The sequence below is a fragment of the Gavialis gangeticus genome, unplaced genomic scaffold, assembly GCF_001723915.1.
Source record: "Gavialis gangeticus isolate Ggan-Ray unplaced genomic scaffold, GavGan_comp1, whole genome shotgun sequence".
Classification (NCBI taxonomy): Eukaryota; Metazoa; Chordata; order Crocodylia; family Gavialidae; genus Gavialis; species Gavialis gangeticus.
The window spans coordinates 116,831,282-116,850,874 of NW_017729025.1; the positions used below are offsets into that span (position 1 = coordinate 116,831,282).

Below are 19,593 nucleotides of genomic sequence, written 5' to 3' on the forward strand. Positions count from 1 at the left end.
GTATCGTTACTGGGAATGACTATGACACATAGCTTGACTTGTGTACTGGATTTGAGTATGTAAGCAATGGCAGGTGATAGGGATATAGTCAGGACTGTACTAATGGCAGATGCTGCCATCATGGTATGGACATGCCCATAGACAGCTAAAACTTTCATGCTGTAACACTCAGAATCAGAAGGGCCTGGAATCCATTTCTGGATCTAGTCCAGGCACATTTCATCCTCTGTATTTTCCTATAGTGGGTGTATCTACACATGCAATTAATGGGAATCAACAAGCTCTGGAGCAGTTTGAGCTGAAGTAAACTATTCTAAGGCACAGTGTCTACATGTGCACCTGGGACAGCAACAATATGAGTAAAGGGAGAGCAGGCCTGGGCTGGCAGGGAGCAGTGGGGGTCAGCCCTGGGTTCCAGGTAGTGATGTTGGGCAGCAGAGGAGCTGGCAGGGGCATGAGGGTACCAAAAGTGCATAGCCTTGTGGCTAGGCAGCAGGCAGGAATCTGACCCCCAGCTCCCTGGGCTGACCAGGTGCAATTTATGCTGCGGTTTAATTGCAATTAAGTACTCTGCCATAAGATACTACTATCCCCAACTGTACTATCTCACTGTGGAGTCAGTTAGTTTACTGCAGCCTAAGACTGCCACATGTGAAGCTTTACTGTGCAGCTAATTAGTCTACTCTGTGGTAAAATGCATGTATAGATTCACCCAGTGTATCTGGTTCTGGTCATTGTACCAGGGCCTCTCACTTTCATGAAACCTCTGCTGTTCATATGAACTTGGGTAAGCAGCATAGAATGCCAGCTTAGGGGTTTAGTTTTGGCTGGATGACCTTGGTGAGGTCCTAGACATATTCACTATTTGTGGCACTCCTAACACCTGTGAGGCTCTTCAGACAGTGAGCCTACAGATATGCATGGCTGAAGAAATGCTTCAAAAAGTGCTTAAAAAATTATTCTAAAAAAATGAGGAAATGTTTGTACGCTCCAGCAAAGTGTGACAGATGTTGCTCAGTTGTCCAGCATCCCACAGTGGCCTATCCTGCTTCATCCCCCCTAGCCTTCTCTCTCTGATGGGTTGCCTGCCTTGTCCCCTGCAACCCAAAGCTTCCTTAGGGCAGCTGAGCACACAGAATAGCATTTCTTGGCTGTCCATCCTACTCTCTCTAAACCCTCCATGTGGGATGAGGAGCACTGTTGGATGCTGGAAAACTGAGCAGCCCTCTGTTATGCTTCCTGGCTGGAGAGTATTCCCACTGCATGCTGATGTGGTAATTTTGAAGTACTTCAGAAGGAGGGCATGGAGGATTGCCACATTTCTGTATGGCACGGAAGTGCTCCAAATTTGAATCAGAAAACAGAGGGTGTGTCTACACGTGCATTAGATCTGGGAGCAGTTCACTTGCGAGTAAATGCTCCCAGGCAGGTGTTTACATGTGTAGGGAAGTGGGAGAAGATTTGCTGCTAATGGCAGCAAACTGTTCTTGATTCCTGGGGATCTACAGTCAGCCCCTGCTGCCACCAGAGGGGAGGTCTAGTCTCGCTTTGGGTGCTAGCTCAGGGGCTGGCAGGGAGCATCGGGCCAGGAGACAGCTGTCTTTTGGCCAGGGCTGAGACATTGCTCCCTGCTCCCTGCTCCCAGGGGGCTGCCTGCTGCTGGGCAGGGACTATGTTCCTCTCCCATTCCTTGTTCTCTGGTTGGTGCAGGGGACTTGGACAGAGCTGCAGGGGTGGGGAGGTCCCAGCCACCTGCCCTGATCCACTGGGGACTTGCTGCTAGCTGCCCCACTGGCAGATTGGGGCAGGGGGCTGGGACCTGCCCCAGCCCTGCAGCTCTTTCCAAGCCCTGTGCCTTGATTGCCTGATTGCAGGCAGCTCATGGGGTCAGGGAGCAATCTCCTGCCTCCTTGCGGCTGGCTGACCAGGAGCAGATTTGCTCCTGGTCAGGCATCTACATGAGCACTACTGTGCACTTGCAATTGCAAGTAAATTTGCTACTTGTATTTGTAGGTAGCAAATTTATTGTGATTAGTGAGGTTTACTATGCAGTAAGCATGTGCACATGTAGATGCACTTGCTTACTGCACAGTAAGTTATGCTACTTCGCAGTAAAGCGTCTTGTGTAGACACACCCAGAGTACTCAAATGCACCTCTGTCCATGACCTCAGTTTTCCCATCTGGAAAATGAGCATGAGAATATTGACTTCTTTTATAAAGTGGCTTGAGAGCCATTAATGAAATGCATTATATAACAGTTTAAGACAAATCGTTATTTGGGAAGTCCTTCCGTATCCTGTGATCAGGAACAACTTTTCTGAGGCTGTTTGCTGATCTTAAACAAAAAAAAGAAATAAAGAATCATAACCTAAAATTTCTTGTTGGTACTTGGTACCCAAAAAAACCATAATCAGATAATCACCCATAGCTTTGTAAGAGGTCATGAAAAATAGTATAGTTGTTTACAATGTGATGCTTGATTTATGTAATATTTAATGAAAATATTTCTCAGGTAAAAATCTGACAAAAGATAGCTCAAGCAGGACCTGTAGCATCTCTCTGAATTTGCCCTACTTACATGATTTTTTGTAAAAGAAAACATTCTGTGCTCAAAACATCTCAGTTTTCTTTTGTAGTTTCTTTTTCTTATCCCTTATCATGCTCTTAGTTAGAAAAACGGGCTGCTTTAAGAATTTTTTGTGAACACACTTATTTTTAAATTTAAATTTTGTAGCTCAGAGAGGTCAGCAACAGAAAGGATAATTAATCTGATAAGTAGCGAAACCTCAACTTATCTTGGTGATTATAAAGAAAATCAATGAAATGTACCATTACAGTTTAAATTATTGCACTTGAGTTTGAAAAGAACTTTAAATTTGAGCAAGAACTTTCTAGGCTTTTATTTAACACAAATGGTATTATTTGACACCTTCTATTTTTCCCCTAGAGCTGAACAGTAACTTTTTGATTAAATAGTTGGCAGTTACTATTGTATGCTCCAAATTTAATAATGAAAGTCTTCCTTCAAAACCTAAAATTTTATCTACATTGCTTTCCTCTTGCTCAGCGATTGTGAAATTTTATAGCATGACGGGGAGAGAGCATGAAACATCAGCATTTTTCCCAAGAAGATTATTTTTTTTCAAAAACAGAGCTGAAAACTGGATGAATAATTCAGTTAAATTTGCTACAAAACTGAAGGTTTGTCAAATAACACGTCCTAATTCAAAAATACTATTAAAAAATCATGTTGGTATTCACACATTTTTGTTGGGAAGAAATAGCGCCTTGAAGAAGTATGTAAGGACAACATGGCATCCCTTTCTAAAAATAATTCTTAAGCCTTTCAGAGGAAAGAAATAAAGATGGATGCCAATATTGGAATCTTACAGCTTGAGACCTATTTAATTACCTTATCTAATCAACAGTTTCCTCATATTAGGGGAAGCCAAAAAACATACAGGGCAAACTTTCAGTAGATTGCTTTTATTTTGGGTACGTTGCCTTTTTTGGTGGCCAACACGAGAGGTTTTAGGCTTGATTTTAAATGGTGGGAATATTAACTCCTTTGCTGCTGGCAGCTATGGTAAGAAGCTCTGTGGGCCGGGTAACCCATGTCCATGGGCTGGATGCAGCCCACAGGTTCTATGTTTGACATGCTGGTATAAAGAATCTGAAGTAGTTAGATACGGACAGGACAGGCAAAATGTGTATTTTTGGGGGGGAAAGGCCTATGATAGAATATCAAGCTTTAGGGTCAGGCTTAGAGAAGCAGAAATTCTTTTTTGTAACTCACCTTGCTGCTGGGAGCTGGAACTTCTGCCCAGTCCCCTAGACTAAGGAGGTCCAGTAATCTACAATTCAGCAATATTCAAGATCTGAGAATTTTTAAAAAAACGGGCATAGGGACTGGAACATGAAAGTTCTGCACTGATCTACCCTAGGCACAGTGATATTCAGGCTGAAATCTGTTAGTTACATTATGATAAAGGAAAGCAGAGGTGTGGAATAAATCTGGTGCATGTAAAGCATAACTATACTGTTTTGAGAAGAACCTGGATGTGGAAACTACATCTCTTTAATTACTCACTATTGTTTTAGATTCAAATGGATTTCCATGATTTGGGGGGTAGTGATTTTAAATGTTACAGTACTCACAGTAATGTTTTATTTTTAATATATAATTCCATTCATTTAGAAGCCTGATTAATGACAATTCCTGGGTAATCCATATTTGCTTGAATCTCCTGTTAATGTCAATAACACATTGTTTTTTTTCTGTCATAGCAGAGGATTTCAAATGACCCCCAAATGCTTCTCATACATGCTTCTGATATGCATGAAGTAAAGTCACCTCTCCGCAAAGATGGATATATCTTCTAAGACTTTCCAGGTTTAACTTGCCATTCTGTATAAGCAGTCTGCATTAGAGGAGGGAAGCTTATTACAGCACTGTGAATACAGTAAGTACATTGTAGAGGTACCCAAGGTAGCTTTATGTAAGCTAGCACAGTGCTTGTAGCAGTCTGGGATAGCAAAAAGTTCAGCACAGGGTAATTTTGCCTTCTTTCCTGCAGCCTATGGTGAACTCTGTGCTGCTGGACTAAACTACCACTACTGAACTAAGCGGTTCAAACCCAGCTTAGTTTTCTCAACACTATTTTGAAGTCACACTATGCTATAGATGATATTTGTTAGGAAGGATAGTTCATTGGTTAGAGCACTAGCATAACCCTTCAGAGATCTGGGATGAAGTCATTGCTGGGCCATAGATTTCTTTTGTGAACTTGGATAAATCGCCTCACTGTTCTGTGCCTCAGTTCTCCATCTGTAAAATGGGTTTCATAACAGTTCCTTATCTTAGAGGTGGATTTAATAAATACATTAAAAATAATACTGTGCTTACATAACTGGGGCCATGTATAATACCTAAGGCAATGGAATATGTTCATATATGAAACAGTGTATGTGTGTATATCTTCTCATATACTTCCATTGATTGGCTCTAAGGCTATGTCCACACAAGTATAGACGTTTGGTTCATACGTTTGTCCCTGGGAAATGCCTGTGCCATTTACCCTTTGCTGCGTGGCAGGTTACCCTAGGTTGGGTAGGGGAGGCTGGGGCCAGCGCTGGACTGACCACCGAAGCCTTACCTGGGGTCCTGGGGGCCTCCTGGGGCTGCAGCAGTGGCAATCCTGCCGCTTGGAGTCTGGCTGGTAGCCACAGTGTGGCTTGGGCCTGCCAGGCTCTGGTTTTGAGTGACACATGTTGTCCCTGCCTGCACCTCTCCGCTTTTCTTTCTGGTGTTTTTTTTGACCTCTGCATATCCAGGGGTCAAAAAAATCAGCCATGCTGCTACCTTGCAGCACAGAGGAAAGCTGAATGTGCAGTATGTGGTGCTGCAAACATGTCTGTGATGCCACATAACTGCATGGCCACGTTTGTCTGCCTAAGAGCATTATTATACAGGCAAGGTTTCTTGTATTGTTGTATTACTTGTATCATATTGCCTGTTTGCACAGGTGATAATTTTAGATGCTTGCTTAAAAAAGATATTCCTTGAATTGATGCCATTCTTTGGTAAGCTGGAAGGCACAGGCAATGTAAGTATGTGTTCTGTAGAGAGATTCTGTAGAGATGTTATATGCTTTCATCAGTTGACTTTTAAGTAAATGTAAGTAAATTGGGAAGTGGTTTGATAAATCTGGACTATTTTCTTCAATGAGTATTTCAGAGAAGGGCATGATTTGCCACTGTTTTGGGGCTGTTGTAACAATTTTGAAATATACAAGTATAACAATGTAACAGTGTAATAGTGCATCACTTGGACAGTAAATGCTAGTAGTCATAAATCTTAAAATGCTGACGCACAGAACAGAGCTTCCATTAACCTGAAGACCTGGGTCTCTTGATGTTGGAGGGACAACACAGACCACAATAATTTTAGTGTGTGCGGTACTCAGGAGTCCTCATTCTGAGCATTCCCTCTCTTGCAAAATGCTCCATGTGGGCATCAGTGTCAAATGTGTTTGAAACCCAGTCTCTGAAGAACTGTCTGTCAGCACTTCAGAAATCAGGAGTGTGGTAGGTATAATTTTGCTATTCAGTACACAACATATAACAATGGTTGGTGTGAAGGAAAGCACCGTAGGTAGTAAGTGAGACAGTCCAACACAAAAAGAGGAAATTAGAGAAAGGTATAGAGGAAATCCCCTGGTGATGTGAATCTACCTTAAAGCGTGGGAAGAGAAAGGGGTGGGGAATTACTATATAGTCTCCAAGCAAGAAGGGGACTTTTGGATATAGTTAGACACAACATACAGTTTTTCATGGTCAAATATCCCTTCTGTGAGAGAACCGACATAATACGTGTAACTTTTTAAAAGTATTTGCAATATGCTCTTGTATGGTGTTTTTCATCAGTAGATCTTGTTGTGCTTTACAAAGGAGGTTAAACTTCATGGGCTTAGGAGTTCTGGCCTTTTATGGTTGCCATATGGAGCTAGAAAGGATTTTTCCCCCCTCCTGGTGTTACATGTGTCATGGTTTATTTTTTACTTTCCTCAGAAGCATTGGGTGTTGGCTGCAGCCAAAGCTGAGGATTTTAACTGGGGTGTGCCAGTGCTCCTGCTGGGACTCAAACCCAGAGGGTCCTGGCTAAAGGATCCTGTCCCAATGCTTAGGGTCAGACCGATCAACACATTAGGTGTTGGAAAGGCATTTTACTACATGGTCAGATTGGTATGGACTATGGGGGTTGTGGTCCTCTTCTTGAATCTCTTGAACATATTTTAACATTTCTTGCTGCAGTAGGACTTTATCCACCACAGTCTCCTTGCTTTATCTGTGGCAGATTAAGGTGCTATGCCTTTTAATTGTGCAACAGGGTTGTTTATGTAGTTTTAGCAAGAGTTTAGACAACAATTTACACACCATAGTTTGGATAGGGATCATACTACTTCAGGCAGGGGTTAGAGTAGATGACCTCCAGAGGTCCCTTCCAGCCATACTTTTCTCTGATTCTGTGATTTCTATCATTATCATGTGCATTTTATAGGTTCCCCAAATACAGAAAAGCCCTGATGATCACTTAGGTGTTGTACAAATCTTGATGGATTTGCAAGAAGCATAGGGGTAGTGGTGCTTAGCTTTATATCTTTGCATTGCTTGCAGGCCCTCTTTTCCATAGTCTGTCCCCTGTGTGATGGCTTCCACATCAGTAAGTACCACCATGAACCTCCCTTAGAGGCAGAAGCCTTCATTATCAGTGAAATCTCTTTTTTCTGAAAGCCATTCTCTTAGTGCTTGGTAATTTTACAGTTACCCTTCTGGTTAAGGCATGAGATGGAAGCCTGAAGGTCTGGTTTCTATTCCTTTCTGTCACAAACTTACGTCAGTTACAACTTGGTATGCCTCAGTTACCTATCTGTGTTCATGTAAGAATTCATTCCATACTATTTTAAAGCCCGTTGATTTAATTTTTGTTAGATCTTATGACTGTGAATGTAATGCAGTGCAAAGTATTATTATGAATCAGTGATACCTTTGTATTTATTGATATGAAGCATCTTTTTGCACATATATCTATCCTGTCAGCAGAGCTGTCCCTTGTGGGGGCGCGAATCAGGGTGAACTCCCCGGGCCCTGCGCTTTGTGGGGCCAAGCGAACAGTGTCGTAAATGTCCAGTGGACAGCGCTATTGGCATGTGCTGAGGGCGCCACAACTCCAGTTGTTTGCTGCATGCCTCTGGCTTCGTGCTGTGGCTGCTTGCCCCCCTTTTCCCTCCTACACAGGCCCCCGCACATCCCTGTAGTCAGCTCTGCTTGTCACTCTTGGATTCAATATATAACTGCTCACAATTGGGTATAGTGTTACATTACTGATGGTCTTTAAAGTCTTCTTTTTTTTCTTTATGAATCCAGATGTGGATTTTAATTTTTCATTCATCAAAGATTTAATGTAGTGATAGGCCATATTGTTGCTGTTGCTTGCAAGGGCCTTTTCGCGTTTCACTGATTTCAGTGATATATAGTAATAAGGTAGATTCACATCAGTGATGAACCAAATAACATAATCCAACTTCTGTAATGTAGAAATTAAGTGAATCCTGATCACTTTCCACAGTTGGCATATACTCTTCAATCATAAACACATTTAATTGAAAGATCCAGAGAAGATATATTTAATAGAAAATAAATACCCCGTCCCCAAACTCCTAAACATCAGAATATACATAGAATAAGGTACAGAAACCATTTATTTTTAATCTGAATGGTGCCTGAAGGATAAGCTAGATAGATGCTTCAGAAATGTGATTAGAATAGAACAACAGCCAGAGAAAAAATGAAGAGTCCGCAGAACATACCTTATGAATAAGGCCTTCTGAAAGGACACTGCAAAAAAGGTCAATACAACTGTCTCCTATAAAAAAACAAAAAGCAACCCCCCCAAACAAACAAACAAACAAAAAAACCCCCCTGTGTTAAATCTTCAGGCAAGTCAAAGATAAACTGCTCGTTTGTTTCATTTGTCTTCTTTATATGCTATTATTGAACTGTTTCATAGATTTCATAGACATTAGGGCTGGAAGGGACCTCGGAAGATCATCGAGTTCAGCCCCCTGCCCAAGGGGCAGGAAGTCAGCTGGGGTCATAGGATCCCAGTAAGATAAGCATCCAATTTGCTCTTGGAGGTGTTCAATGCAGGTGCTTGAACCACCTCCGATGGCAGGCTGTTCCAGACCTTGGGGGCTCGGACAGTAAAGAAATTCTTCCTTATGTCCAGCCTGAAACGGTCTCTCAGTAGTTTATGACCGTTTGACCTTGTCATCCCTTGGGGCGCTCTGGTGAACAAACGTTCCCCCAGATACTGGTGGTCACCCCTGATAAACTTATAGGTGGCCATCAGATCACCCCTGAGCCTGTGCTTTTCCAGGCTAAAGAGCCCCATGGCTCTCAGCGTGTCGTTGTAAGGTCTGTTTTCCTGACCTCTGATCATGCATGTGGCTCTTCTCTGGATTCTCTCAAGCTTCTCCACATCCTTTTTGAATGTGGAGCCCAAAACTAGATGCAGTACTCCAGCTGCGGCCTCACCAAGGCTGAGTACAAGAGGAGAATGACGTCCCGGGATTTGCTTGAGAAGCATCTAGGGATGCAAGCCAATGTTTTGCTTGCTTTACTAGCCGCTGTTGTGTAATATATCTTGATTTGTATGTTTTATAATGAAAAAATAGTTCTTCTATAATTGAAGATAGATATTGTGGAGTCTCTTCACAGCCTTTTACTAGAACAAGTAAATAAAACTCCAGTATTCCCTCACAAGTAGTGTTGTTGAACCCACTGTATAGCTTAGTTTTAAGTATCAGGGCTTTATCTCTTAACAGAAAATGGAGTTCTTCATAGAATATTGACTAGTCTTTTAGAAGACTATACGCTTTCCAGAGCGGACGTTATTAACCCGACTCATGAATAAAGATGTGCTATATATCTGAAGAGAAATTCCTAATGTGATCATGTAATTCAGCGCCTAGCTTTCTCAAGGAGCATGTCAATTACTCTGTTACTTGTTTAGCCTTTTAAAGCACTTTTGCATTTGAGTAGATGTTTAATTTTGCATGTGTTAAGCAGAAAGGAAATGCTTACTTTTTAAAATATTGATATAGATAATACATGCAAAATTCCCATAATTCTTAAAACATGATTTGGAAGAATACTACCTTGTTTTGATGCTCAAACAAATAAAATAACTCAGTGTGATAATTTTACTGGTGGGATAGGTATTTAGTTAGCAGAAGCAAAAATATCATAGGGTTTTGATGATTGCAAAGTATTTTTACATTGGAGAAATGTATTTTTATACCGCAGCATGTTAGGAAATGTGAATTAGGGCTGCTTATAATTAAGGTAAATTTAAGTAATTAACACAAACTGGGCACGTCAACACGTGGCCCCCACAGCTCAGCTGTTACTGCACCATCATTTATTATTTGCTTTAGGAAGTAGTAAATGATGGCGCATGGTTATTTTTAGCAGCTATGTCGCTGTAGCCCATCCACACTTCATTGCTGTAGTGATGAGCTACATTGCTGTTGTGCATCACTCTGTTGACATAGTGTCTTGTGTAGACATGTCCACAAATATGTAAAGAACTATTTTAAACTCTTTGCTACTGTTCTTAGCAGTAGAGTTTAATATAACTATTTTGTTTTTCTTATTATTTCAGAAAAATATAAAGTTTTCCTGCCTGTGGCTCTTTGGACAGATTGTTCCCCCATTAATCTGACAAACTGTTTCCTCCTCTTCCTCGTGGTAAACAAATATGGGAAGAATACGTCTTCATTCTTGGCTCTTTGTACTTTGACATTAAAATTTAGCAATGCTTTTTTAAAAGTTCCTTAAAACTCAGTGGTCATTTTAGGTCTCGAAAAATGCGTAAACTTCTAAATAACATGGCAACTTATAACACAAAAATCAGTGCTCACGTTAGGTGAGTGTGCGCTTAAGTAGACGGGAAAACTAGTCTAAGTGTAAATGGAAGGATAACTGTGTACTGAGTTGTGCTGGTTGACTTGTATTTTTCTTTAAAGCCTCCTTCTAGCATTCATTCTAAAACTACAGCTGTAACATGGGAGAGAGGAAGAAAACCTTCATCCATTTCTTATTAAACATACAGATACATTACAGGACTTGACCTGTTCAGAATCTATTCAGTTGACTGTCTTACTGGTCTGATACAGAACAATAGTACTCCTCTGCAAGTTAGTGTAATGGAAATTTATTTCATCATCTTTCCCAGGCTTCAGTTATGACATGCCTTTTCTGATACAAGGCAGTGCATCTGTGGTTCCAAAACAAACAAAATAGCAGCATCTCTATAGGGAAAAGGATATGGAAAAGGATATGGTAATCCAGAGTCTTGTATTACATTCCTGCCTCTACCACTGTCACTTAACCTTCCAGTACTTGAAATTTCGTATATGTAAGATGATAATAATACTTATTCGCCACTGTAAAGTGCTTTTCAATCCAGAATAAAAGGGGCTATTTAAGCTTTCAAATGTTATTGTTAATATTACTTATTATAATTTATCCAAAAAAAAAAAAAAAAAAAAAACCTGTCAAACTCCAAATACTTACTTTTGAAAATTCCACATTGAATCAATTTATTATGAGCTAATGCTAATCTTTCCTTTTAAGTATGTGGGATGAAAATTACCCCCTTTAGGTGGCCTGTGCAGCATTTATGCAGTACTTTAATCCTGATTAAACATTCAGTATTTTTTGTTATTACTATAGTGCCTAAGGGCCAACTAAGAATGATGCCCTGTTGTGCTAGATACAACACAAGCAAAAACACACCCAATCACAAAGTGTTTACAGTCTAAATAGGCAAGACATGGTAAGAAAGAGGTGTAATGTAAAAGCAGAGGGAATTATGTGATAGCAATAGGCAGTATACTAATGCCCCCACCCCTTTTTTTAACTGATGGCTAGGAGAAGATAAATGAAGTGGAAAATAAAGAGAAGGGAAAGGGGGCTTTGTGGGGAAAGTGAATGGGGTGGAACAGGGCAGGGGAGAAAAACCATGTATGGAGTGAATCTGAGGTGGCTGTGAGGAAGTGTTGGAAAAGGGGAAGGGAGAGGAATGGAATAAGCAGGGCTGGAGCCAAACAAGGACAGAGAGAGTCTAGACATAATTCCAGAAAGCACCCTTAATGTCCAGAAACCTGTTTTGGCTTCTTCTCCAGTGGTTCTTCATACTGGTTGAAAACTCAAACTCATATATCCCTGTAATTTTTCAAGATACATGGTTTGTGTTAGGGGAGGTACCATCTGGGTCCTAATATTTGTGAACTGGTGGTGTGGTTTGCCTGTGAACACCTTTGGGGCCTGATGGTCAGAGGGTGCTCTAGGGTGGCTACAGTTTTATCTTCTTCAATGGTGCAGTGACTTCATTGCTTGCTAATGCAGCTCTTCCCTTAGGGAGTGCTAAGACCTTGTATGGCGTTGCTGCACAGGGGTGCATTTCACTCTTTTTTTTAAATGCAGATTTTAAGAGAATACAAACTGTTTTGTGCTTTTTGTTTTTAATAAACTTTTTACAAAATGAAATTAAATATGTTTTAAGCAAATGGCTGCATATTAATGTTTTATTCTGGAGACATTTTTTTCTTTGGGTTCAACTTTATATCTTTTTTCTTTCATCATTGATCTTTTTTTAATTAAAAAACTTCAGAGAGAAAAAGAGAACTGTATCAAATGATGATATTTCCCTCCACAGGATTTACGAACGTGTCATAGATCCTCCAGAAACAAATTTGACCCCAGGAAGCAGCTTATGGCTTGGACAGAGAAATAGGAAACATGGTTTCTTTAAGGTAAGCATATATATACAGTAGCAAATGGTAGATAACAGCATATCCTGCCTTATGACCTTGAATACTCCAAATCTCTGCTGGAATTTTAGTGGGAGTCTGGGTTTCTGAGAAATGCAAGAATGGATACAACTTCTAACAAAAGGGATATTGCACAGTATAGCCGTCAACATTCATCAGCCGTTAACATTGTTATTTCCCAGAGAGTGGAAAGAGCTCCTCCACCTCCTGCTGTATTTTATCCTGGATCACGAAGGGGTAAAGTCTGATGCTGGGGCATAGAATATGGGTGGGTAACAATGCATCTCTTAATACTGCTTGCTTCTAGAGTTTCCATTTTTCATTACTGAAGCTTGTTTTGACTTCTGTCAAATAGAAGATCCTTGCTGGTCTCCCTTTCCTCACACCTGCACAGCTATTTGTGATCATGCAGAATGCTTGTGCCTTGTTGAAAGGCCCGGTAGAGTTGAGACTCTACCTTAGAACGCTTCCTGTCTTTTAGTCCTGTTTCCACCTATGAAAGAAATTGCATCTGTTAGTCATTCACCGGGAAATATGTTGAACCATGAACTACATTTTGATATCCTGAAAGCTGAGGTTGCACAGAAGTGAGAAAATATTGAAACCTGCTGACTTCTTGTTTTCTCTTGGTAACCAACCAGGCATAAGTAGAGCTGCCTTTACACATGCTCAGGGGGTGGGGAGTGGGGGGCATTTTAATTGGAATGGTTCTGGGCAGCCACTTTAATTAAAATGCCTCACTGTCATGTGTATTAAACCCCTGTACATTTAAAAATGGCTGTAGGATGCTTTATCTAAACCTCACTCGACAAGGTTTAAAGTGCTCTGCGGCCATTTTAAAACATGTGGGGGCTTCATATGTGTGATGCTCTGGTGACGCTGCAGCGTTCTCATTAGATCATAGAGCAAACTGGATTAATTGAGTCTGCTCTGACATGTTCTAATGAGAACGCCCACGAGTACACGTGTAGGCAGCCTAGGTGTCCAGTAGCTTATTCTCACTGATGTAGCTGACAGGGAGCATGCCTGCTGGCTATAATGGCTTTCTTAGCCTTTTTCCATTTGTGGGATGCCCCAAGACATCATGATGAACCAGACCAGTTGAAAGATGATGGAGATGGGCAGAATTAATGTGCCACTGCAGATAAATACCTTAAAACCTGGGAACCTCCTTTCCAGTTTTTTATTTCTCCTTCTACTCCTCTTTATCCTCCGGTAAGCTTGGCTGGCTTTAAAGCCTAAGCTGAATTATTGTAAAATTTAAAAATTAATACTGTGCTTCACAGGCAAAGTTTTAGCAAAAGCTGCCCAACTGTCGCATCTAATTTCATGTCCAATAGATACAGCAATGAATCTGTTGCTGACTAATGAGCATGGAGTATAATCGGTTGTTGGGCAATGTACAGCAGTTTTTCTGATAAGTTCCTCAGCTCATGGCCCGCAGAGCAATCTATGGATTCATTCAGATTAAAGGAACACCCTTTAATGGATCCATAGATTAGTGATCTGTTTTTCCGCATCCCTGCTTGAGATGTTTTTCCGTTAGCAAAACAGTTGATTACCAGTTTAGCTGCACTTGGTATTGAAGCTTATTATACAGGTTACTGGTGTTTGAGGATCCCACTCACCTTTCAAAATCCAGATAAAGCATTAAATTCATAACTGCATATTGGTACATCTAAACAATGTCTCAGCTGTACCAGGTGAAATCATTTGGGGTTCTACTTCCATGACTGTAAAAAATAAATAAATAAATACATAAATTTACATAAGAGGCCATGAATTGCACTTTACTTGGACTTTATTTCTTGTTGCAACAGCTGAGCTGTCTCTGTGAAGTGAAATTGATAGTATTATTTTATTCTACAGCTGTTGTTTTTTACCTCAGCTGCTTCCCATAATTCCACAGATGGTAAACATATGTTTATAGCCACATAGAAAAACAGAAGTTCTATTGGATTCGCCCATCTTTAATTCTTATTTTGTGCAGACAGCCAGAGTCTAAGAACTCTGGGATATTATACGTTTGTAAATTAATATTTCTACGCATTAACACTTTGGAAACAGCAGGGAAGTTAATGATATGCTAATGAGCTGCCAGATTTTATTGATCATAATGAAAGTCGACAAGTGCCTTTCTTTGCTTTATGTAGGCTTGAATATTTTACTAACTGTCTGCAGGGCAGAAATACATAATTGGTTGCATTTTTTAATCCTGCTTGTTTCAGAAATCTTTTTTTTTTTTTTTTTGATACCCATTGCAAAAACTTGGGATTTTGCCAGTTTATAAACAGTACACATATCCGTCCGTATATTTACATGCTCAGCAGGACCTCTCTTCTCTTTTCAAAGCAATTTGTTTCAGTGTTTTAGCATATAAAAAATAGAACTATTTTCTTCAGTGTAAACAGAGATCTGCAGGGAAATAAGAGCGTTAAAAAAGAATGGGTATGTGTGGGAGAGCTGTGTTAGCATTTCTGTCTAAAAGCTATGGGTTTTGTTCTGCATTTTCAGTCTAATCATAATAATTCCTAACATGTTAGGATTATAGCGATGTAATTAACTAATTGTTTCCTGCTTTCTTCTTCTCTCCTCTTTTTAAATATGAGTAATAATAATAGCATAAATATGCATTTTGAGTTATATTTATCTGTTTACCTCTCACACACTGGACACATCCTGTTAGGATCAAGAAGAGATTATGAAGCTAAGTAATGGAAGACAGATTCTGACTTGTTTATTCCCTGATTAGTCCCATTGGGTCTGTGGGAATACTGGAGGACAGAGATATATGGCATAAGTAAGGGGATTAGAATTTGACCCTTTATATTTAGAGAGATAAAATATGAAATAAATATTTCACAGTATTAGTATACTATGCTGCCATTTGAGCACCCCTGCCCTATAATGTGCTGAGTAAATTAAACTCCCATTCAGATAACTGGGAATTGACAGCCTTCACTGCTTTGTATAAGTTACTTGCCCCTTGCATGATCAGACTTGAGGTGGACAGTGGAGTGTGCTGACAGCAAAGAGATCAAACGTAAGCAAGATATGGCTACCTTGAAAGGCTAAGAAAATTTCCTTAGCAAAATTGCATGAAATTTAGCGAACCCAAACAAAAATCACATAAATTATTCCTTTTGAAAGACTGAGCTAATGTTTGTCAACCCTTCAGGCTTCCTGGCTATTGAGGCTTGTTGGAGCAGGGATAGGAAAAAAAGTAAAGAAACTTTTAGGGAGCAGGAGGAAAGAGCCTTTTCAATAGTCCCAAACCTCCAAAACACCCTCCCAAAAGTTGATAACAAATTATCTTACCCTGCTCTCCTTAGTCTTCAGTAAGATATTTTCAAAAGAACCAAATAAAAAAATAACTCAACAGCATATTTTGCAAGAGAATACAATGACTAAACTCAAAAAAGAATAGAGATCATTTCCCTTATGCGTAGATCTCACTGCTTATAATAACCTTTATTAGTGTCTAGATGCCATGTGATAGGAGCTTTGAAAATATATATTGACAAGTATGTTCTATTAATTTATATAGCACCACAATACCTACCTGGAACACTACCTGGAATAATTTAGTATCATCTGCACACTTGGAAACTTCACTGTGCACCCCTATTTCTAGATCATTGATGAGAATGTTGAATAAACTTGGGCCCATTCTAGATCTCTCCAGGATCCTTATTAGACCTCCCTCCATTCTGAAAAATGACCTTTAACTCTACACTTTGTTTCCTATTTTTCACCAGTTCCTAGTCCTTGAAAGACCCTTCCCTCCTATCTGGTGGCAACTCACTTTTTTTTAATAAGCCTTTGTTGAGGGAGCTTGTCAAAAGCTTCTTGAAAGTCGAAATGTATTAGGTTAGCTGGACCCTCCTTGTCGACATACTTGTTAACTCCCTCAAAGAACTCCAGCAGATTTATGTCAGGACTTTCCTTTGTCTGGCAGGATTTCCATTTGCAAAAAGCAGGTTGACTTCCCCAGCAGCTTATATTTGTCTATGTGACTGCTTGATTTTATTCCTTGTTATAGATTGGTGGTACTCAACCTTTTTCCTAGGTGGGCTACATGGGTCTTGCCCCTTCCATTTACAAACCAAATGTGGATGGTGGCCCAAATCTGGCTCTTGGGTGGGCATGGCAGGGTCCCATCCAGCTTCATGGAGGGGGCAAGGGGCAATCCAGCCCAATCCAGCCCTGCAGGTGGAGGGGGCAGCCTTGATTTAGCCCTATGTGGGAAAGGGGGTATAGGCCCAGCCCTACTTCAGCTGGCAGAGGGGAGAGGGGCATGGCCAGCCCTGATTCAGCTGGGCAGGGGGAAAGGGGATGTGGCCTGGCCCTAACCTGGCTTGGATCTGGCTGTGCTGGGGGAGAAGGCATGGGAATTTGGCAGTGGAGGTGGGTGGCCCTGCTACCACTTGTGGGATGCCTGGCAGGCCAGATGCAATGGCTCTGTAGGTCACATCTGGCCCACAGGCTGAGCACCCCTGTTATAGAATCTATCTGCTTATCAGGGATGGAAGAGAGAATTACTGGTCTGTAGTTCCCAGGATCACCTCTGGGGTCCTTTTTGAAGATGGGTGTTACATTGGCAACCTGCCAGTCCTTTGGCACAGAGGCTATTTGTAATGGTAGGTTACATATTATTGCTAGCAGTTCTTCAGTTCCACCTTTGACTTTCTTCAGAACTCTTGGGTTAATGCCATCCAGTTTTGGTGACTTCTCAGTATTTCATTTTCCAGTTTTTTTCTAAAACTTCTTCTGTTGTCACTTAAATGTGGTCCAACTCTTCTGACCTGTCTAATAGGACGGGTTGATTCTGTATGGGAATTTCCCCAGGATCTTCTGTGGTAAAAAATAATACAAAGAATTCATTCAGGTACTCTGCTATGGCTTTATCATCCCTGATTGTACCTTTTACAACGTGGCCTCACCTAATTCTCTGGCTGGATTCTGATGTATTTTGTGGGACACCCCTTAAATTCTTTCCTGGCATTATTTCTCTTTCACACTCGAACTGCCAGAGTTTGTAAGCTTTTCTGTTTTCCTCATTTGCAGGGATCCTGGTTTTCTCTGATTAAAAATGGCAAATTCTTTGGTTAAAAACCCAAAATCCGTGATAAAAAATTAAAAGCCCCCCACAGTCCCTCCCAGTGCTGCTGGTGTCCCGCACTCCCCCCCAACAGTCTCAGCAGCCCTCCTGATGCCCCTTGCAACCCCCCACAGACCAGACCCACAGACACTGACACCCACCCCAGCAGGTAAAGTGTGTGGGGGGAAGAGGCGGAGCAGGGCGGGGAAAAGGGAAGGTGCTGGGGGGGGTAGGTAGGTCAAGAAGGGGAGAGTGTGCCCCTGTGCCCACTCCCAGGAGCAGGGCCAGGGGTACCACTCTGTGGGTCACATGCATGCTGGCCAGCCTGACAGGAGGTTCGCACACAGAGGCTGCCACCACAACTCTGCCACTGTGCCCTGCCCTGCCATCCCATGGCCACCTGAATGGCTTTGTGGGCAAGTGGCGCAGGGCGCGGCAGCAGCAGCGCGGTGGCAACCACCGTGGGTGGGCCACATATGTGCCGCCCGGCTGAGGGGTGAAATGGGGGGCTTGCATGCAGCGGCATGCCCTGCAACTGCCTGCGTGGCTCTGTGGCGGTGTGAGGTGGTGGCGGCTGCATGCAGGGTGGGGGGGGTTTGTGGGCAAGTGCTGCCACCGTGGAGCCATGCCCTTCGTCCCTGGATCCTAGAGGCTCCTAAAGGCTCTGGCCACATGCCAGCCTCCCTCTCTCCTTCCCCTGGGTTTTGGGGCTGTGGGGCAGGGCTGGGGAAGATAGTTGGGGGCTGAGGGAGCAGGGGGTGCTGCTGGACCCAGGCAGCACATTGCAGCGGGAAGCAGGGCCAGGAGGTGAGGGCAGGGGTGCTCCTCTGTAGGGGGCTTTGCGGGCAAGTGATACGGGGGGCAGTGTGGTGGTGCCCGCCATGTGTGGGCCACACACGTGCCGTCTGGCCAGCTGCCCAGGGGAGGGGGAGAGGGAGGCTGGCATGTGGCCGGAGCAGAGCTCTATGGCTGACGCTGCAGCCACAGCAAGGGATGGGGGCTGTGGCTGGGGCTTGGGCTAAAACGCAGTGGCTGCTGTCACTTACTTGGAGGGCTGTGATGGCAGTGACTGCTGCTGCCTCCACAACCTCCTGCTGCCGCTACAGAGCTGTGCTCGGAACTGTGCAGCAGGCAGCAGCAGTGCAGTGTAGGGTGGTGGGGATGTCTGCATGCTGCTGCCTGCCTGTATTCCATTGATTATCATCCTTACCTCATACCAGGCCTGAGACGCCTATTATTCAAAGTCATTATTTAATACCAGGCATTTTTCCTCACCAACTTATTTTTTAGGCTTCTAGCATTTGGGTAGAAGCACTTATAAATGTTATCCGTGTTCAGGTACCTGTTACTACTCATGGCATTTGATTAGGACTAGGCATTTGATTAGATGTTTTGACTTATTCTCACTATTATCTATGGTTATACTTATTATTCCCTTACTGTGTTCTTCAAGACAGTATAGAGTCTGAATGATGCCACCTTTTGGGGTTTTTACAGATTCACAGACATTAGGGCTGGAAGGGACCTCGGAAGATCATCGAGTCCAACCCCCTGCCCAAAGGGGAAGAAGTCAGCTGGGGTCATAGGATCCCAGCAAGATGAGCATCCAATTTGCTCTTGAAGGTGTTCAATGTAGGTGCTTGAACCACCTCCGATGGCAGGCTGTTCCAGACCCTGGGGGCTCGGACAGTAAAGAAATTCTTCTTTATGTCCAGCCTGAAATGGTCTTGCAGTAGTTTATAAGTGTTCGACCTTGTCATCCCTTGGGGTGCTCTGGTGAACAATCATTCCCCCAGATCCTGGTGAACACCCCGATAAGCTTATAGGTGGACATCAGATCGCCCCGGAGCCTGCGCTTTTCCAGTCTATAGAGCCCCATAGCTCTCAGCCTGTTGTCATAAGGTTTGTTTTCTTGACCTCTGCTCATGTGCGTGGCTTTTCTCTGGACTCTCTCAAGCTTCTCCACATCCTTTTTGAATTGTGGAGTCCAAAACTGCACGCAGTACTCCAGCTGTGGCCTCACCAAGGCTGACTATAACAGGAGAATGACGTCCCAGGTTTTGCTTGAGAAGCATCTATGGATGCAAGCCAGC

General features: G+C 42.3%; 1 protein-coding gene across 1 annotated transcript in view; it reads left to right on the top strand.

The window, feature by feature from the left end:
* Positions 1–19,593, top strand: part of NELL1 (neural EGFL like 1) — a 665,093-nt gene that overhangs the window by 111,784 nt on the left and 533,716 nt on the right. Inside the window, exon 5 of the mRNA XM_019519959.1 lies at positions 12,285–12,381. Within this exon, the coding sequence (XP_019375504.1) occupies positions 12,285–12,381 (97 nt within the window). The remainder of the gene's footprint in view (positions 1–12,284; positions 12,382–19,593) is intronic.